This window comes from Aquila chrysaetos, chromosome 13, assembly GCF_900496995.4.
Source record: "Aquila chrysaetos chrysaetos chromosome 13, bAquChr1.4, whole genome shotgun sequence".
In the NCBI taxonomy this organism is placed as follows: domain Eukaryota; kingdom Metazoa; phylum Chordata; class Aves; order Accipitriformes; family Accipitridae; genus Aquila; species Aquila chrysaetos.
In genome coordinates, this window is record NC_044016.1 from 5,845,632 (window position 1) to 5,867,494 (window position 21,863).

Here is a 21,863-nt window from a genome sequence, read left to right on the forward strand (position 1 = left end):
GTTTAAAGGAGACTTTAAATAACAAAGGTGCTGGCCAATCTTGGCAAGAGCTTGATCTCTGACAAGATGAGGTGAACAGAACACTTCTCATTTTCAGCATGTCTTAAACACTCGGTAATGGAAATGGAAACATTCTGCAGTAACATTCCCCTCCCATTCCTGTCCAAGCACCTACTGCACACCACAGAAATCCTGGAGAATTCCCAGAGCATTGCAACATCTGTATTATCAATCCAGCACTTCAGAGCTAGGTTCTAGTTCACAATGCGAGTTCCTAGCCACTCTCGCAACAAAACCAAAAAGTACCTGGAGGAAAAACAAAACATCAGACTAGACTGTGCACAGAGAACTTTGCTTACCTGCATTTTCCCCAAGGCAGAACTGAACTGTTCTTCAGCAGTGGCCTGGAGAGTCCTTGCAATGGTAACTGCATCGCTCCCAAGGAGCACCTGCCGAAGCTGTCCTGCTTGGGTTTCTAGGACTGCTTTACTAAGCTTTGTCAAGCCTTTCATGACCATGATGGCATCACCCGCCATGACTGATTTCGGTGCTGAAAGATGAAAAAGAAAGAAGGGGGGGGGGGGGGGGGGGAAGGCAAGAGGTTAAGGAACAAGTTTGCAACCAGTTTTAAGTCACCTAAGAGCCAGTGGCATATCCCAAACAATCTCTTTCTGCTGTGGCAACCAGCCACCATGGGAACTTGTCTGCAGCTCAGATAGCACACAGGCCAGCTTGAATGACAGCTAGTTAACTGACTTTACCAGGCAAAGCAAGAACTCTCCTTATGACTGTTCAGGAGTTAGGACAGTGTTCCAGGACTCCACACAAATATTCAAGTTACCATTGACCAGGGGAAGCAAAGACAGGTAAATGTCAATAACACTGCAAAGATGGCCTTGATTCCTTCCAGATGTTTAAAAAGGATTAAAAGCATTAGCATTTGACCTTTAATTATTATCAGGCCCTGGAACATATTCTTAGTGCCTGATCGCACGGATGAAGTGCATTGACAACTGACACATCCCATTCCTGCCCTGGAGCTATGCCTGCTCATTTTACATAGCCAAATTTATTCACCCCCACACCAATGAGTAAGCTTTTTCTGTCTTCCAAGGGTAGTCTGCTCAGTCCTCAACTTGTAGCTCGCTCTGCCACTTTTACTTGGAACCTTAAGTATGCTCAGAACACCTACGTACCACAGCATTTGCAAAGTACTGCACTACAGGGCTAAATTTTTTACTCAGTCCCCTTTCCTGTTCAAGAGGCACTCCATCTCAGATTCCTAACAGTCTGTGCAATTTCAGTGTCTTTAAATACAAACTGGGCACTGTACGATACAGGACAGAGTGTGTCCAAGAAGAACAAGTTCCACCAACTCCTTTGTCTCAGCCTAGAACCACGCTCAGGCTCAGGACACCAGCTTTCCTACATCACTGTGGTTCATGTAGAAGAAAATCAAGAGTCGTCAGGGTCCCAAAACCATTTTGCAAGGGAGATTTTTGCCTGCTTATTTCACTCATCTCCCACATCTTCAAAGCATAGTCAGGGTCACAGTTCCAGGGCTGGCTCCGTTGCACATCCTCCCACCTTTACTGACACAGAAGACAGAGGCATGCATTTGGCACAAGATGCTGACTAAGGTTCAACCTTACCCATACAGCATTCTCTGTAATTATTTGGAGACAAAAAGTGTTCTGGCTGCAATAGATACCAAGCACTACTCTAAGGCCACATATTTAAGTTATCTCCTAGGTAGGTACACAGGTACCAATTCATTTTTAGAAGATCACCTGTCAACACCCACATATGCACTACAACTATAAACATTAATACACTGAAGTGGTACAAGTGATCTTGAGTCAACAGTACACACGGCATTATGCCCTACTACAGATCACAAGCAATTGAATCCAGTTACCTTCTTGGGAAACACAAACATGTCTCAAACATGTCTGCTGTATCAGTCATGCCGGAGAAGTATGGACTGCTATAGCTAAATTTCTGGATAAGTACACAATTTTGCTGCAATCGCACAGGAGATGCATGGATTACTACAACTGAATTTCAGAAGCACAATATTATCCAAATGCAGGGTAAACCCAGTTACTGGAATATTTGTTCAACAACTGTTAATCAGTAATCAAAATCAGGAACAACCACTGTAGCCAGGAAGTGAGTATGATATGTTACATGCTTTAAGTACGGTTGTTAGGACAGTCAAGTGTTCGCAACAAATCTGGGCTTAATGGGTTAGCTGTAAAAATAAAAATCAAGCCTACCCAGGTCATTATTCTGTGGTTATCCTTACAAGACCTATCTATATGCTCCAGACCTGTAAGAAGTGTTATTCCTGAATCTCTCCAGAGTTTAATCATTAAGGTTGGTTTTAACATCATATAATGCACTTCTAAACTTGAAAGCTGCCTGTCAGGTAAGGAAATATACTCTGTAAACAGGAGGTGGTTCCGCCCCCCACCTTCACACTGGAAATTTCCACATGGATTTCACTCAAAGCATTTGCAGGCGGTCCCTGCAATTCAGAGCCAGGCAAAGAAACCAGCCAATGCCACAGTACCATCCCAGCTGAAATGAGACCGTTCAAAGGTTGCCACTACTAAGAAGCAAGTGCTTTTGTAGTCGGTAGTATTAGAAGCGCAGGAAAGCCTGAATGCGAAAAGTTCATTCCCTCCCTCCCAAGGGCAACAAAAGATAATGCAATATAGATCAGTGTACGCTTGGACAACACACACAAAAACATCCACTTTTAACGCGGATTCTTTCTAACCAATGATACTAAAACCATATCCTCCTTTCACCCAAAAAGAGCTGAAGGACTTATCTTGAAGTGACAGTTGTGATACGCTAAATGTGCATTTTGTAAGAAAAATAAATCTTCCAACAAAATTTCAGGGAAGCTAATGCAACCACAAATGGAAAACATACATTGCACAATGTGCGCTCAACCCTCCACTGCTAAATATATCAACAAGCAGAGAGGACCAATTGCCCTTTACAGGTTTGGCTATAAAAGGCAGCACTGGGCACATTGCTACCAATATCCTTCTCTGGCTTCCATGCTATCACCCCCACTTTCCTCTGCACAGCAGTTACAAACACCTAGGTACCATGCAAGTGGTTTGTTAGCTCACAAGCATCAGCAACATGCTCCCACGCAGCACTGCCAAAGGACCGGCTATTATAACAGGCCATTTATCCTAGCACCTCGCTGAAACACAGGCTTCTGTGTAGGAAATACAAGCTTACAGGCAACTGACTTGCTGTTTTCAATGATCTTTCAGATTCGCTGCAAGTAGCTCACAAACCCAAATGGAAACCACAGCACAAGCACAAAGGCAGGACATGGCTCAGTAAGGACTTCAGAGGTCAAACCCCAGGAGAGTCACCAACATATAAAAGTTGAGAAGGAGGAACATATTTTCAGAAGCGAGACCATACTCCTGCTTTTTAAGAGAATTGTGTCTGTAAGCCATGTCCTTCCAGTTCCTCATCTTTTGTACACCAAGTCCTCGCCTTTAACAAAGCACAGTCAGGAAAAAGCAGAGAAAACAAAAATAACTACACTGCAATGATTAATCCTTTGGCAATAAGCATCAGGAGCAAGAAAACATTCAGGTAATATCTGTACCCATCATCAAGCAATAAGGAGATGGGAGCTAATAAGTACAATGAGAACTGAACCGATACTGGAGGCATTTTCTTCAAGTGGAAAAAATCCCAGGTTATCTAGTTTTGTAGACACTACATTTAGCAGGACACATTGGTTAATTATCCTGGGAAGGACACAGAAATCAGAGACTAACAAGGTTATCAATCAGAAGAGGAAAGCATGAAAGAAAATACATGCTAGATAAACAAGAAAGGAAAAGACTACATACAAAAAAATAACTAAGAATTAGGAAAATTACCTTTTTTCTTCAATGAAAAAGCAATAAGCACAAGCGAGGACAAGAGACAAAAACTGAAAGACAGAGGAAGCACGCACTTCTAAGAAGACTAGTATGTATCCCCAATAATACACTTGTGTTAATACCCAGTGCAGACAGCAGGCAAGGGATTTCCCCCCCCCCCCACGCCCATGGCAAGTTCTATTCATACCACTAGTAAATTAATAAACAGTGCAAGCAAGCTCTATCAAAGACAGATTTAAGGAGTGGTTTCAAACAGAATTGTTGTACAAAGTCTATATCACACCTGACTTGTCTCCTGAGCACTCGTTATCTAGCTCTAGCAAAGTAGGGCACTGCTGGCATGGAGTATGGACGAGTCAGCCGTGTCTACACAAGCTGTCAGAGTGCCTGCTAACCTGGACTGAAGAGGGTTGACAAGTGTCAGTCATGAGCTATTTTCCAAGAATAGGCAGGGTCACAGTTTTTGTTTAGTAAACTTCTCACAGCTGAATGAATCTCTGGAAAACACCCACACCTTCTAGCATCAGGAGGCTAGAGCCAAGCCATCCACAGACACCAGACGAGGTCCACACAGCAGGCAGAGGGGCTTGTATAGGTTAGATGCCACACCGGTAGGTTAACCATCTCCTGACATTGCACCAGATTTTGAACCCTGTTGTAACGATATAACTAAATCAATGCCTGGGATGCTCCTATGTGCAACAACACCCTGCCTCACAAGCCACTGTCCTCTAGTGACCAACTGCTGCCCGCTTCCTCCCTTCTTCAACACACCAGGCTACCAGACTGAAGGTTTAAGCAAGTATAGCGAGACATTCAGCGTATCAGAGGCCAGTAACAGAAACATAAAGCCTCACAACAGGCAGCATACGAATTCTTATGTTTGTACTCTTTCCAAAACACATCCCTCCCCTCATTCCTCTTTTCCACATGCTAACATGTCCTCCTACAGACACACAGACCAGCTTCTGACTTCACATGCTTTTTTCCAGATGCTTGTACAGTCAAAAACCTTACACATATATACACATGCATACACACACACACACATCTATAGGACAGACCAAGTTTAAACACAAAGAGACTTCTAATCATACAGAAGTATACCAGAAATATTTCTGAAAGTTTTCTGTGCATGACAATACAGCCTCTTTCAATGTAAGGGAACTATTTCTACCATCAACAGTTTGCTATCCACCCAAGAAAGAAGCTCACCTACTTTTGAGTAATTAAAAAAAACCAAAACAAACAACAACAAAGAAAACAACCAAAAAACCCAATACAAACAAGCAAACAAAAAACCCCACAACCAAAACCAACCACCAACCAAAAAACACACCTAAACTCCAGCAGTTTTATAGTAGCCCCTATTACCCCTTTGTCATGGTTTAACCCCAACTGGTAACTAAGCACCATGCAGCCGCTCACTCATTCCCCCCGCTACTCCGTGGGATGGGGCAGAGAATCAGGGAAACAAAAGTAAAAAACTCACAAGCTGAGGTAAGAACAGTTTAGTAGAACTAAAAGAAGAAACTAATAATAACTACAATAATAAAATTACAATAATAATAAAGGGATTGGAATATACAAAACAAGTGAGGCACAATGCAATTGCTCTCCACTCACTGACCAATGCCCAGTTAGTTCCTGACCACCCTCCCCAGGCCAACTCCCCCCAGTTTATATACTGGGCATGACATCACATGGTATGGAATACCCCTTTGGCCAGTTTGGGTCAGCTCTCCTGGCTGTGTCCCCTCCCAACTTCTTGTGCCCCTCCAGCCTTCTTGATGGCTGGGCACGAGAAGCTGAAAAATCCTTGACTTAGTATGAACATGACTTAGCAACAACTGAAAACATCAGTGTGTTATCAACATTCTTCTCATGCTGAATCCAAAACACAACACTATACCAGCTACTAGAAAGAAAATTAACTCTATCACAGCTGAAACCAGGACACCCTCTCAGGCCTGCAGAAGTTTTAGCTGCCGCCTTTATCGCCAACTTTTCTTTTAAATAAATGAGACAAAAATGGAAAAATATTAGGCTGGACAGGTAGTAAGGCAGATAATTAAATATCACACTTCCAAAGGAAACAGTCTCTATGCCTTCCCCCCCTTCCTATTATCCATTATCACAATCACTGTTATCTTAGTTGTATCTAAACAAGGACTATAACCCTGGAATCAGTGTTATAGCCACCCACACCATCGGAGTGAGTGTGGCAACAGTATGAAAAAAAATAAAGAACAGAACACAAACAAGATACAAATGACCAGGTACTCAGCACATTTGTTCCATGGCCATAAATCAGCAGTAGACTAACTTCAAAATAAGTATTATTCATTAAGCTGTTCTGTAACTGATCTTTTACAGATTTTTCCATTTCTTTTTTGCATGTGTTGCCATACCAACCCTTTCACGTGATCCTTTCACTCTTGGCCTTTTTCAGTTCTGTCACACACCTCCCCACCAGTTCCTTTGATACCAGATTTCTAGGCCCCTGCCTAGACATATTTTCATTAGCTGGATTCCTTGGGTTGCAGCTGACCCAAGTTTTAACCATGCAGGGCACAGAAACTGCATTTTAAAAGGAGAAAGTTACTATCATCCTCTAAATCAAACTGAAGATCTACCTTGCTTATCCTTCATTCCTCCCCCTCCCCACATCTCCCACAGACTACAGCTCCAAAAGAAATGTCTTTAAAGCCCTGAGCTACCACAGAACTAAAGACTCCTGTATTTGAGTCCTGCCCTGTGGCTTTGACTCAAGCCTCCTTAAACTGAATTCATCAAGTAGTCTCTGAAAGCTGCTTTAAAACTACCCTTGCACAAAGCAGTTTGCCAATGCCATTTAAGACAAACACCTTTGAAGGGCAGGCGGAACTCGTTTATTCTCTAATCGTTATAACAGCAGTACACGCACTGATAAAAGTGGGCTGCTTGGCAGAACAAATGCATCTTTCCACCAAAATTCAGAAGGCTTAGCAGTCATTTTTGGCGAATGACAGCTAGTTCAAAACCCAGTACGAATGATTTTCACCGTAAATGGCTTGACACACAACATAAGAGTGAAAAGAATGCTTGGACACTTTAAAAGTAAGCACAGTCTGCTTTATTTTAGGCACAGATACATCAATGCAAAGTGAATGCTTTGGACTGACGGCTCTATTTACTTCTTTCTGGACAATGTCTGGGGACATGCAAAAGCATAGTCACAGCCCACGTGCCTGGAATTAAGAGTCTCTTTCTACCCTGGCCATGGATCTAGAAATAATTCATTCACAATCAAGATCCTAGTGGGAGAGCGCGTTCCCTCAGCACAGGCCATTTCCTCTTCTGATATATCTTGACACAACACACTAATAAATTCTGTGCCGGGCGCACATTGTTTCCCACTACACTGAGGTAGATCTGACTCGGTCACTATGATTTTAAGGCTACCGCTCACTTGCTTTTCCCCAAAAATGAGTTCTGCGCCTGCTCCTGCAAATTAAGTATTTGCAGTTGGGGTACTAAAAAAAGGTCCATTTACCTCATTTGCAGGGCAAAAAGATTTGGGCCGTTGGGCAGATATTTCAGTCCGGAGTTACATTTATACCTAACATCCTATCTCTGTATTATTTACGTTACCAAGAAAAAAGGGAGAAAGAGTAAGAGGGCAAGGAAAAAACAAGAGATTTTTTCTGTTTATGCATTGGGCAGTGCTTAGAACAAGCCATTGCACTGCATCCTCTACATGGCTCAAAAGCTGCAGGCACAAGTGTAACTTTAATCACATTAATAATTCTGATAAATTCTGTGACTAAAAGTTACTTCCCATGCATGTGGATCCTTCATCCAGCAACAAGGACAACAGTATATTAAAATCAAAATAGAGCATGACCACAAAGCACACAGATTAATATGAGATTTGGGCAGATGCAATATTTGAAGTATATACTTAAGAAACAGAACCACTATAAGCTGAATTTACACCTTTATTTGGGTTTATGGCAAGTTCACACAAAAGCACAGTTCACTAGTTTCAAATCGTCCCTCTGTCAGTGTTAACACACAGCATCACTTTAAAAGACAAATCCCCCACATCCATATGGAACAACTCCAACCAGCAGTATTTATAAAAAGGTTACACTAAAGCTCTGCACTGATCAAATCCAAACATTGCACTTCAAACCAAAACTAAACGTCACAAACATCTCCCCTCAGGTTTGCAGAGCAGCTCTACACTCTCGCAAAGTCACTTCACCAGTTAGAACAGAAGAGACCACCAAAGCTCAATTCCTTCTCTGATGCACAGGGAGCCAGTCCCTGCCTGATGCACAGCTCCACACCATTAAGCTCTGCGCAGGGAACCAACAGAGCTCCCCACTGGTCTCATGCTCTGAACTGGAGTACAAAGTATAAATGAGGGAGGTTATCAGTTTGCAGTTAATTTTTTTTTTTTGGCATACACTGTTATGTCGTAATTGTTTTTATTGGAAGTTTTAACTTTCTGAAAGCACACCGAGTCCAATTTAGGAATTGGAAACTGATAAAAAGCTATGCCTTACAAACAAGTGCAGATTCCTTAAGACACAAATACACCATTACTTAAGACAAAATTTTTGAGAAAAACAGCAGCTCTTTCTCTTGCATAGCAGCTCTTTCTCTTGCATTTAAACACACATCACTCTTCACTCATAGATCTCAAAAAGCTAAAGAAAGGGGACCGATATCAAAGTTCTCTACTTCAGACAGAAGAGAACAAGTAACCTACCCAAAGTTACACCGCATGTCAGTGATGGAGTTGGGAACAGAATCACAGCTCTCTCAAGAGTACACCGATCCTTACAGCACACTGCCTATACCTAAGTGTCCTGTAAATATCCACCCCTACAGAGCAAAAAGAAACAAGGATTTATATCCAGTTTGCTGACCATCTTAACTGTATATTGTTAACAGTCATATTTAAATGATTAAATGCCACACCAGCAATGCTTTATAGTCAGAACCTTTCTAATTATAAGCTTCCAGAAAACTAGACACACCCTGTAACTGTACTGTACCTCTGTCTTCCTCAGGTGTAAGAAGATATTTTGCTTATTATCGTTTTTGTACACCAGCACAGAACCATGCATGCTATGTCCTGAGTCACTACGTTACAAAGTCAGAAAGAGCTACCCCAAGCATGTGTCTCCAGGTGGCATACACACATCCTCTGCTCACATGGTGAGCGTAACCCTTCTGTTATCATCGTGAACAGCAGGTCAAACACCACAGCCTCCCACTATTGATCCTGCAGGCGTATATACCTATATAGATCCAATGACTTTCAACCTTGCCCTGAAAGCTAGGGTTAAGTTCAAATTTAGTAACTTACAACACATCCTAGTCTATTCATAGCCCCCTTACATACCAGGGTCCCAGCTATAGGAGTTTTCTTTTTCCTGGCTGTGCCCAAACCTCCCTGTAAGAAGAGGAAAAATAGGATGCAAGAAGAGGACCATAGGCAAAAAAGGAGACTTCAAGAAGACATAAATTGATCTCTGTGCTGAAGGGGAATGTGGTCTGTCAGAACCTACAGCTCCTGCAGACAGCTCTGTCACGGGCCTCATGCAAGTTGTGTCAGTTCCTACTCACCACACATAGGTATTTTTGACACTAGGGTAAATAGGAGTAATGAGCTTTATATTTCTCATAACTTACTACTAAACCTAATCTGCAAGCTCTCACACCTGATTCAGAATCTGTAATTATTTATGCGCTCTCTGTATAGATTTTATGAAATCAGATTCTAGATAAGATAGAATAAACATATTGCTTGTTCCAAAGTTTTAAGCAGTTTATATAGTCACCTTTCAAAATCCCAAACCTCCCAAAGCAACTTCTAAATGACCATACTCCACAAAGCTTTGCTATGCAATATAAAATTCTAGGCTTACCAATTTTAGAAGAGTTCTCTAAAAGAAACACTCTATCCACTTGCAGCTTACTGCCCAGTCATTCTCCCTTCCATCTCTTTCCTAGTCCTGGTTATTCTCTTGATGAGCACTTTGACCATATCAAACTAAGATGAGGATTTAATACTCCCAAATGGCACAATTCAGAGAGCAGAAGAGCTGTGACATTTCAGAATACTACATCAAGCCCTTCTCTATTACATTTGTTCAGCACATCCAGAAAAAACAAGGTGTGCAACTGGTTAAAAAGGAGACATGAATAGCAATGAAAGGGACTACATAAAGATCTAATCTACACAGAAAACCGGGACGAACTGCAGAGGAAAAACAAACACGGTAAGAGAACTTAGTAAGGGGAAGCTATCACCTGCACAACACAAAACAGCTCTAGGACCACCCAGACGACAAGCAGATCATCTTTCACGGTGTCTCTACATACAGAATCTACATAGTCTTTAAGAAAAAGACATGGCCTTATGCAGTTTCCAGAAAAAAAAAAAAATAAAAACCAACAAAAAAACACCTATGTTTTAACTCTATGTGTGCAGACTCGTTTAAGCAGACATATGAATTTGTAGTTTCTAGAAGCCAACTCTACAGACTGACAGCTAAGTTTTTCAGAGCAACTAGTGTTATTTCCTACGCTGTGAAAAGCACACAGAACACTTCAGATGCTGAATAACTGGGAATTTAACATGCTTCATTTAGCTCTACACCTCTACTGACTGACAAAACACAAAAGCCATTAAAATAAAGTGCAGAAACACAACTGTGCAACGAAAGGGCAAAACTTGTATATCCTGTTATTTCTTGGTCTTTGTCACCAGCTTAGATTGGTTTAATTTTGCCGTCTATACAGCGGGGGGGAGGAGGGGGGGGCAGAGAAAACAAGTGGCATCTAAAAAATTGAGAGCATCTTTGAATCTAAAAATAGTCATGTGTCAATAAAATTAGCTTTCACTGCTGGGTGGGAAAGCAGACACTGACTGACCCCCCCTCCCTCAAACTACTGTGCCTTACTGTTAGCTTGCATTTTGGCTCCACATGAGAATAACTCATTTTCTTCTTCAGGTACTGAAGGAAAGCACGCACTCAGAAAGCCAGCAGCACTTTAAGTACTTTCATAAAACAAGTTGAGAGAGAAGCTACTCTTATAGAGATGCTCTGCCCCAGAATACACAGCTCAATAAGCCAAAAAGCCTCCTCTTCCAGGCTCCTTTCTTAAACAGTTTTAGAGGGAGAAAACCAGGAGACCTACATACAAACAGGAGATATGATACCTAAATACTGCTTCAGACTCACTACCTTCATCCTAAGCTGAACTGTTCACCCTCAAGTACAGACAGATTTAAGGAATAAGAGAAATGCTTATTCATGCATCAAGCCAAGCCCTGAGAGGCATTTAGCAAGCCAGCTGGACCAAGCAAGTTATACCATGCACACTGACACACAAGATAAAAGACCGCGAGACACACGCCACCCCTAGCATCCTTGTTAAAACAACAAAAAAAAAAACCCACACAGGAAAACCAAACCAATCTTCACCTACCAAAAAAAACCAAACAAAACACCCAACCAAAAAAACCTCTGTAACCAATGAACCAGTTCAACACGAGGGAAATTAAAAAACAGGAATTCAGCTGCTGTCCCTCATCCCTCTCAGTTTCTAGAAAAATAATACAGCTTGACAAACGGGGCGTGAAACACCAGACCACCACTTGCCTGTAAAAGGACTACTGGAGGACTAGAAGCCAAAAAAAGTTCTGTTCTTGCTGCATGGATGCAATATGAGCTATTATTAACCTGAGCTAAATATCACAAATGAAATAACCAGAGCTGCATTGCATAGCACAGAATTCTCCTTGACAGCAATGCAACAAGGTGATCAACACTCAGACAGTAAACATGTAAGGGAATTCTCCACATCTTCTGACCTTTTCTTCTACTTATCACACTGCTTTATTTTTGAAAGGGAGACACTGTCACAGCACAGCAGGTCACCTATTTTTTTCCCCCCCTCTTGAGTAAGGCTGGACAACATACAACTGTTTATTCTAAGCATATCTTATTCAAGGTTACCAAGGTCACTGCTAACTAACAGCACAGAAAAAGCATTTACAAAATACAGAAATAAATCTCCTGGTCTAAGAGCACGCAGACTGGTAAGACATGAACTGCAGCTAAACTTTTCCTTCTGATGATATTACGAGAGAGAGACAAATTCTTGTTACATGGCAGAGAAAGACAAGACCACCAATATTCTGTTTAAATACCAACCTGCTTTCAGCCTTTAACTCGGAGCAATTTCTGAATCCCTTGAGAAGTCTTTTACTGAACTACTATTGACTTTGGCCATTATCCTTCTGTACATGGTGCTAAGAATTATTCTGCATATGCTCAAAGACTACACCCCAGTTCCATGAAGCAAACTAATTTAAAGACAAGCAACTCAGGAAACAAAGTTCAGAAGTTGTTAGGTTAATTCTTTTTAGAAAAGCAATACTTTAAGTTATGGAAAGAAGAATCTTTTAGTTCCTCTCACATTTTTCTTTCCCTAAGCACTAAGTAAAAAAAAAAAGTCCGCTTCATTTTTAAGGATTAGCTTTCTAACTTCCTTTATTTTTCATAGTGCTGACCCCAAAATTTGGTTTTTCATTGCATGGGGGGAATGCAGAAGAGAAGTTCCCCACTTATATTCCTGCTGGGTGGGACATGAGAGTGGTGGGGTATCAGAAATAGCGTTATTACACAAGATACAGTTCTGCAAAAATTAGGATGGTCAGTAACTACAAAAGCAACATTATACAAGCCAAACTTTTGTATCTGTAGTTTTTTATAGGTAGTCTGTTCAGCGCCTGTTTAAAACCCAGTTATCTCCCCATTAGCTCCTGTTCACTATGTTACATAGACTCCACAAGCCTGTTGGCTTGTGAAAAGTAAGATTATTTCCTCCGGCGCCAGGGACCTCACGGTTTCTCTCCCCCCATTTCAGCCACAAGCGAGCTCAAAACAGCCAACAGATTTATTTGACGCCCACCTTCAACCAGACGCGCAGCACGGTCCCAGCGACAGAGGGAAGCCAGGTCCTAAACCAGAGCAGCCCGGACACGCACGCAGCACCGGACAAGACCCCGCGTTCTCCGCCGTGATGTCCGCGCCAAGATGTACACCTTACAGAGCGGCAGAGGAGACTTCCACCCTTTGTCCTAAGCGATTTTAGGCCGAACGTACAGGACACCCTGCGCACCTGCCCGGGCGGGCAGACAGCCACCCCCCCCCCCCCCCCCGCCCCGGGCTGACAGGGCTGCGGGGCCGGACCCGGCCCTGCCGCAAGGCCCGGCTCGCAGGCAACCCGCCTCGGGCAACCGGCCACGGCGACGAGGGCCCGAGCGCGCCCCGGACCGCTCGGTCAGTCGCCAGGGCAGCCGAAGGGGAGACCCCGCTGACCGGCTCCCGACCCCGCCGAGGCCGGACCCGGCGGCGTGTCGGCGCGGCCCCGCTGCTCACCGCCAGCGGCGACGGGCGGCGCGGCCTCCCCCAGCCGCTGCCCCGGCAAGGGCGCGGAGAAGGCCGCGGCACCGGCCGGGTCCAGCCCCGCGGGGCTCGGGCAGCCGCCGGCACGCCGCCGCCATTGCCCGCCGGACCCCGCACACGTCCCCCCTCGGCCGGGGAACGGCGGCCCCGGCGGAGCGACCCCCGGGCCCAGGGGCCGGGCGGCGGACTCCCCCCCCCCCCCCCCCTCCACGCCGGGCACGGGCGTCCTCCCCGCGGCAGCGGCGGCGCCGCCGCCCACCTCCCCTCCCGCACCGCACCGCACCGCTCCATCGCGTCGCGCCGCATTACCGGGTACCCGGCAGCCGCTTCCCCTCCGCCGCTGTGGCCGCTCCCCGTACCCCAGACTTCGCGCCCAGACCGACACAGCCCAGCGGCGGCAGCCACCACCGCCTCGCACTGCCTTCAGCCCTTCGCGCCGCCGCCGCCGCGCTCACCTGTCCGCCCCGCTCCGCGCCCGCCGCCCGGGCCCGCGCGCTTGTTTACCGCCCCGGCCGCCCCTGGCCGAGGCCCGGCCTCGCGCCCCGCCCCCGCGGCGCTCCCATTGGCTCCCCCGCCGGCCCCTCCCCTTACCGCGGCGGAACCGCCGCCGAGGAGCGTGCCGAGCCCGTGCACCCCGCGCCCTCGCCAATGGCAGGAGGGCTCGGGCGGAGCGCCGGCCAATGAGGGGCGGGGAGGGGTGCCGGCGCGGCGCGCGCGGCGGCAGCAGGGGGACGTGAGGCCCGTGAGGTCCGTGCGGCGGCGGCGGCGGCGGCGGCGGCCGTTGGGCGGGGGTTGGGGGGGCGGCGAGGGCAGGCGAGGCGTGAGGTGCGTGTGGGGCGGGCGGCGCTCGGGGACCCGCCGGCATCGCGGGGGAGCCCTGCAGCCTCGCCACGGCCGCCTCCTCTCAGTGGTGGGCCGGCTTCCTCCGGGCCGAGGGCGGGGGGGCTCCTGTAACGAGCGGGGAGCGGGCCGGGTGGGGAGTTCGGTCAGGGGTGGCGGGGCGGCCCCCGGGCCGGGCGGGGGAGGTCGGTGCCTCGGCGGGGAAAGGACGGGGGTAGGCAGCGCTGGTACCCCGCGCCTCAGGAGGGCCCGGGGAGAAGGGGGGGGGGTGTCACTGCTCGGGCAGTCCCGCCAGCCCTCCGGGGACGTTAATGGACACGGGGAGATGCAGAGGAGCCCTGTGCCCAGCAGGCTCCAGGCAAACGCTAAGCGAAGGGTGCAGCTCCATTTTGTGGCGCTCCGTGACCGAGAAACCTTTGTAGGTGGATGCCACTGTGGTTTTTTTCGAAGCGTTGGCTTAAAATCGCCGTTGGTACTGCTCACGCATGTGTTTGAAATTGCATGCTCATATACGTGTTGGAAGGAAAAACAGCGCGTCGTTTCCTACAGGTTGATTCCAGCGATGTGGTGTCTCACAGATGCTGCAAGGGGCTGATAATAACAGCTAGCTCTGTGCTTTTCTGGATGTTCTGGTAAGCGCCTGTCTCTGTCAGCAACTTTCCTGTCTGAAAAATAACAATACGTTCTTTATGGTGCATTTGCCACATGGCTGCATTAGTGCAGGAGTACCTTTGGATGAGGTTTGGAGATTAAATAGTTCATTTCTTCTTACAACAAACAGGATTCGTAATTCTCCTCTAGTTGTAGCGTAGCTTATAGGAGTGACCAACAAACAGCCCCAAGCTTTAATTTCAGCATTGTCAATTGCTTGTTTTGGCCAACCTTTTCAGCTAGTAGCTTGAATTGAGCACTTAAATCCACACTGAAGGACCTATATCAAAGTCAGTAGGAGCTGCGGGTGCTGTGGATTTGTGAAGAAGGAAACTGGATAAATGGTCTGCTATAAGTGAGTGTAGGGGGTTAACTCGATGCAGCACGTTGGTGGATATTATCGCCAACCTGCTAGTGCCAAACTTCCCCCGTGCTATAGAGGGGGATAATTATATCCCTTATCTCCAGCTGCTCATACCAAGGGTTATTTGGCTAGTATTTATGAACACACAAAATATTGTTCAAATATTACATATATTCCTTCATCTTTTTAAAAAAAAAAAAAAAAATGTGCTTCCCACCCAAGCCCCACTTGGATTCCCAGGTAAGCCATGAGAACGTCTCTGCTAGACACTGAACAGACAGCTACAAATAGATTTAGTAAAACTCATCACCCAGACATTATCCAATTGGAAGCAAGCCTCAGTCAGTACTAGAAAGGCTAGATTTGAACTTGAAAGGTTAAAAAAAACAATTCCCTGGGGAAGACACATTATTGACTTAATTGCTCTACACACAGGCTGTGCATAGGCACAATATATCTGAAATGGAAAGGCCAAACATGACACTTTCATGTTTGAGAATGGGGTGGAGACTGGATGTGTTAGATGATGCAAAAACATGGCTGCAATAAGATACCAGCCTTGAAAATTTTTGTCAAAAAAAGTCTAATTTTCTTAATTTCAATACTGACACCTCCAAAAATGCATATGAATTAATTGTTCGGTTTGTAGTTAATTCTGTACTACTTTAGAGAAAGGAAAGATCATCTTTACCTTCATCTGGAAAGAGATATGTTTCACATGTCTTTTCTAAGGACATTCTTTTATCTATTCCTGTGCTGAATTTGGATGTCAGTTCTAAGTTTCTGTGTAACATCACTTTGCATGCGTCAGCTCGGCATTAATTGTGAAATATGTCTTACTCACTGTGCTGAGCATGGAGAACTGCATGGGTTTCTGCATGAGCACGCTGTCATAGTTTGAGATGTAGGCAGAACAAGCACGGGATAAAGCTCTCCCCATCTTTCAAAGACAGGCCTGGCAGGTTCCCTTTATTCCCACGTAGTAAACCATTGGGTATTTCTGCCACTGCTGTTCAATTTGCATCACACCTTCTGTTGCCAGGCTTTCTACAGCCTTAAAAGACCCCTTTGAGTGCAAGGCTAGTTCTTTCTATACTTAGACTAAAGAAGTGTCTGTTTTCCCACCCGATTTGGAATGCAAAGAGGTAGGATTGAAAGTGGGACTGAAGCTGCTAGGAGAAGATACTTAATGTCCTTTTTTGTTACTTTTTAGTCCTTGAGGGGAATAGGGGCAGCACACCCAGGACTCACAGTCCAGAATCCAGAGGCTAACTTTTGTGGGGATGGTTGCCTAACTGTGTCCACAATCCTAAATAAAAATTTGAACACGGTATATGTAAAGCACTGGGAGAATTGTTCCATGGCAGAAGCTGTGCAAGATCTCCCTGTAAACTGGGGAAAAACAGTAAAAGAGAAAAAATACTGTCAATACTTGGGATTGGTTTAGTGCTACCAATTATGAGATTTACACCCCTGAACCCTGGACAAAAGAAGGGGCAGAATGCTGTGGTTCAAAAATGGACCAGGGACTCATCCTTTTCTTCAGAAATTTTATGTTAACAGCCTCATGGTTAGCAGTTCCCATGGGCTTTGTCCAAATTCAGGTTCCCTCTCTGTTTGTGAAGACTTACAGCACTCCACCCTCACATCAGGACCCTAATCGTTATGCATGCTCTTGCATTCTCCTTTCTCCAGCCTTATTCATATTCTTCTTATTATTATTTATTACTGTGCTCTACACAGTGGGAAAGCTCAGCAAGAGGAAATGAGAATGGAGCGCTCCCCCATCCTTTCCAAATCCCAGACAAATTTACAGTCTGGCCTTGAGCAAACTGTGCCTTGTTCAAAGGCAGGAGACGTGGACGTGAATCCTGTGGGGATCAGCCCAGGCAGCCCCATTCTGGTTTTGTGCCTTCCACCAAAAGATTGTAGGTAAAACAGCTGTGACACCTGTTTCATCCATGCTTTGAATCAACTGTCAGAGTTTGTGTAGGAGCTGATCTGCTAAACATGCTATGCAAACACTTGCCAGATAAAGCCCTTCCAAGTGGGCTAGAGAGAAGAAACCTAGGAAACTTCTACGTAAAAATCTAAATGTTGGCATCCATTGATGCCTTAGTGCCTCCAGTATGATGTGACAACAGAATGAGATTGTTTCGGGTTAAGTTTTTACTTCAGTGTCTAAATCTCATGTAATTTTTGTGCTATATGCCTGCATTCTTTTGCAGATCTGTGCAGTGCAGATCTGAATTTAGAGAGCAAGCCAGAGCAGTCCTGTGAAAAAGCAGCTTCCCAGATTTTGAGGAGTCTCTTGATTACCTGTAAGAACAAGAAGTGAACGTTATTAAGAAATCAGCCACAACACATCTTTGGCACCGTAACTGTCATTTGCTTTTTACATCTTGTTCACTAGTGTTCTGTTCGGTCAAATTTCAACATTCTTGCTGCCTTATCCAGAAACATGAGCATTTCTAGCAAGAATGTTACACCTATGAGGATTATACAAATAATTTATTGAATTATAATAAAAGTATGGTAAATGTTTTTATAATAATATAAATTACAAGACAGATATAAATACTATAATGATATAACTATCCTCATAATAGATATAATATATAAATATAATGGAAATTATAATAAATTTGAATTATAACTGATAATGAGTCACAGTTCCCCAGAGCCTTCTCTCTACTGATGTTAAAACGGTTTGTTGAAGATTATTTAATTCTCCAAATATCCTTATTTTGCAAGTCAGAGAGAGGTCAGTACCTTACCCCAGGTCAGTGGGAAAGCTTGATATAGCAGCTGGAAGTCCTGACTCCATAGCAGATGCTTTAGCTGTGCCATCATATCTTCACCTCATATTGCCTGTTGATGCTTACGTAATGAAGGGCTTAATGATGCAATTTCATGAGGTGCATAAACAGCTCTCCTGCACGTCTGGGGTAGAAGCAGCAAGAGGGGCATGAGGAAGAGTGAGTCCAGGGGTCTTTGTGACTTCCAGCAGGGTCACTCTCAGCCTTTGGGTGGGGTTGCTTTCCTTCTCCTCTTTGCTGTTTTCTGAGAGGATTCTGTTCGCTCGCCACCTAGCAGCTCACCATTTACAGGGTGCCAGGGAACACCCAAGAAAAGCTCTGCCAGTTCTGATGCTGACTGCTCGGAAGAACCCAGTGAAAGCTGGCTTCTTTAAAGCCTCCTACCAAGTGGGCCAAGTTCCCAGAGAGGAGCATAGAGAGGAACAGACCAGAGTGGCTAAACTTCTACAGAAACAGTTAGAGAACCAGAGCCTGGAAGGATCTTTGGGCCCTGCAGTAAGAAGGGACCCATTGCAACAGGAAATTAGTAGCCAGACAACTAACCTGCAGAAAAAAAGAGTTAATAGAGTCTCAATTAAGCAGCTATTGGTTATGTCATTAGGTTGACAAGTATCCAGGCTATTCAGAGAACTCTCAGAAATCCTCTTGCATAGGACAGGCCCAAGCTGTTTCTCCAACCACAATAAAATACACGTCACCATCCTTCTCCCATGTTCACACAGCTAACCACAAAGCAGAAGCTGCTCTGGAAATGTTTCCGTCAGTCCTCCTTCTCCAAGCAACCGCTGAGGCTCAGATAAGCTACCTCTTGAGGGGTTTTGCCTTGTGTGCGCTCATCTTCTTTAGAGGGTAATTTCTTCAGGGCAGGAGGAATGTCTTATCTGACTACGTACCTTTATGGTGTTCCATCAACATATTATAATAATATAGGGATGATGAACTGGAACAGCTCAAGTAGAAGTCACTGGACAGGTGGCTTGGTTTTAGTAGTTAACTTGTAGGTATTTCAAAACTTTGGCAGGTTTCAGTGACGCTGTTTGTACCATATGTTATTTACATGGCTTTATGGCCAAGAATGAGAGCAACAGCCTTGTAAAGAAATGAGATCTCTCTGACTCAGTGCTAGATGCACATCCAGTATCATCATAGGATCCAAATGATGAGCTATTTTTGTAATGCTTAGGGCTGCTCTGATTCCTGAACTATGTATTTTCATCCCAAAGCACTTGGGCATTCTTTGCACTTCTCCTTCCTTTCTCTCTCCCCTCACTGCAAAGGGATGGAGACAAGGCTCCATTTCAGTTAGTGAGCACTTTATTTTTAAGATGATTTAGTGCTGTCAGAAGGAGACAGTGTGGCAGTTCTCGAGATGAATGTTTTCTGTCCAAGAGGAAGGCACAATGCAGGGAGCAGAACAGGTATTTCATGATTTCCACCCCCATTTTCCTTCTGGGGCTCTCGGCGAGCAGCCTTGCTCTCCACAGCTGGAGAGGGCAGGGAAAGCCAGTGGGGCTGCTGGAAGGCCCCGAGCCCCCTGGCTGGGAGGAGGTAGGCAGAGGTGGCTGTCAGGTTCTGTGGAGGGGAGAGGACTGCTGAAGGGCTGCCTTATCCCCTAGCTGAAAAAAAGGAGGGGGAAGAAGTCACAAAAACCTTCCCTTGGGCCCCTAGGTTTTGCCTTGCTGAGAAAGCTACCTTCACAGGTGCCTCTCCATGCCCCTGCTCATACCACTCGCCCATTCCGTGTCACCCAGAGAGGGGCCACTTTGGGGAAGGAAGAGTGAAGGGTGTCAGACCACAGAGGTGATTTATCTCCTCTGTGGGTCTGCAGGGAAGAGACCAACAGAGACCTGGGAGGCCAGCATTGGTAGCAGAGCTTAAGACTCGAGCATTTCTTGTCTCCTGCTATTATCTATCCAGAACAGACAGCAGTGGCTCTGGACAGGTTATCTGTGGCTTGTGCTATATAGCTCCAGGGCATAGACAATACAGGACTGAACTCTTAATAGGAGGTGGGTGCAGGCCCACCAATGCTGGGGTTATCTCTAATAATTATTTGAAGAAAAGGTAGCATTTTAGGCATTTTAGATGGTACTCACCTGGATTTCTCTTCTCAGGGATGTGAGGCAGATCACAGCCTCATTACCTTTCACCAGGGTTTGCCCCTGCCCTCCACACACACCTGCTCAGTGGGCTGGATAACATGATTTTCTTTCCACCTGAGGGTAAAGAAGTGTTGCAAATACATTCTCACAAACTGGAAATTTACATATAGGTACATGGATTTTTTTCTCTCTTTAGGTTATGAAAGAAAACAAAACTAGGTATTATTCTCTGGATGAGGTGGTAACAAGCCACAACAAGCCCAAGCTACAAACATGTTCATTACTGACAGAGGATTGCCAGAAAAAGTTGTGCAGCACACCATGCATACGCTACCGTGCCACGCTTGGCTGTGGCTTGTGCCACGCTCGGCTGTTGCTTATGCCACCACCACTCCCTCCAAACTTTGCCACATGGGTGCCAGGTGGGTACCAGGTGCTTTGGAAAATTGGAGACAAGCCCGTGGGGGTGGAGTATGTTGGGAGAAGGACAGTGCCAGGTGGAGAGGCTGCAGATAGAAGCACTAAATGGAAGAAAGTGATACCAGTCCTTGTCTTTGAATAGCGTGTGGGACAGTGTAGGGCAAGGACAGGCACCTTGCCCCCGCCACCTTAGCAATGAATGGAGTAAAACATTCACAGTATCATGCTTGCCTGTTCAAATTCTGTTGCACAACAGTGCTTTTTATGGGTATTGAGCAAAGCCATTTTGGATGAGATGAAGTTGAAGAGTGTAGCAGTCTGATTAGCAGCTGTGTGCCTCAAGAATAGGGTATTTCTGTTTCTCCCCAGGTCTGAGAGATTCGGTTAAACATTATTCAGTCTGTAATTCTTCTTTATCTCTGGGCTAGACAGATGGTTGTTTCTCTTCATTGTAAATTGCATTTGCTTGCATAGTTTGGTGAATGCTTTGCCCTCTCCTCTTGCCACCTGATTGATTACACGTACCTCAATCGATTCTGCGCAGGCATAGTGGAAAGGCTCAGTTCTTTGTAGCTTCCAGCCAGGATTCACTTTACAGATGATAACTAGTGAAGCCATTCACCCCCTGAGTAAATATGACAAATTAATTTTGAAGCTAGGCAAACAGAAGCAAGTCCTTTGCCTGCATTTAGCCACGCTAAAGAGCCTTTTACAAAGGACAGAAGGCTTATCTGGAACAGTTTGTGCAGAGTTGTTCTAAACGGGAAGGTGGGCTGGAGCCAGAGAATATGGGAGAAACAGGGCTGTTTCTGAACACTTTACTGGAACTAAGAATTAACACTAGTCACCATAGGTTGCCTTGCTGGCTAATGGTAAAGTGTGCTGCCAAACTCAGCCATTGGCCCCAACTTTTGGCACGGCATTGCCATGTGTCACATAGCTGGAGAGCAGTGAGAGACCTTGCCCCAAGACACCGTGTTTTCTTTCACTGCCCTGAGACCCAGTCCTTGTTCTGGCTTCCTGGCATCTTGTCTCGCTGTTCCAAAACACAGCAAGGTGTGGGAGGGAGACAGGGAAAGCTGCGGAGTTTTTCTGAGTGCCTCTGTGGCAAATGGACAAACTCATAAGCTCCATCCACTTGCCTAAAGGTGATTCACAGATAGTCCTGACAATTTACTTCTAGCAGTCAGTCTAGGGGGAAAGCAGAATCATTGCTACCTTTGGATGCTGACTGACCCTTTTTCTGCTTTGCTGTAGCTATC

The 21,863-nt window shown here is 45.3% G+C and overlaps 1 protein-coding gene and 1 long non-coding RNA gene across 6 annotated transcripts in view; both read right to left on the reverse strand.

Annotated features, from left to right (window-relative positions):
* The window catches only part of COQ8A (coenzyme Q8A), a 48,662-nt gene extending 34,736 nt beyond the window's left edge, over window positions 1-13,926 (reverse strand). The window contains exons 1-2 of one of the 4 annotated variants that reach the window (XM_030035161.2): window positions 13,861-13,926; window positions 360-550 (exon numbers count right to left, since the gene is read on the reverse strand). In XM_030035161.2, coding sequence (XP_029891021.1) covers window positions 360-536 — 177 coding nt within the window. In that variant the 5' untranslated portion in view covers window positions 537-550; window positions 13,861-13,926. Of the gene's footprint in view, window positions 1-359; window positions 554-12,908; window positions 12,931-13,714; window positions 13,821-13,860 lie in introns of those variants that run through there. The other 3 variants (XM_041128433.1, XM_030035163.2, XM_030035164.2) reach the window with 3 other exon arrangements.
* Window positions 13,927-17,406: 3,480 nt separating this feature from the next.
* LOC121233752 lies at window positions 17,407-21,863 on the reverse strand. Of its 2 annotated transcripts, none has more exons than XR_005933850.1 (2): window positions 18,038-21,863; window positions 17,407-17,579 (listed from the first exon to the last, which is right to left on the reverse strand). It is a non-coding gene; the product is annotated as an uncharacterized LOC121233752 (long non-coding RNA). The 2 variants fall into 2 exon arrangements; XR_005933849.1 differs by having other exon boundaries at window positions 18,033-21,863.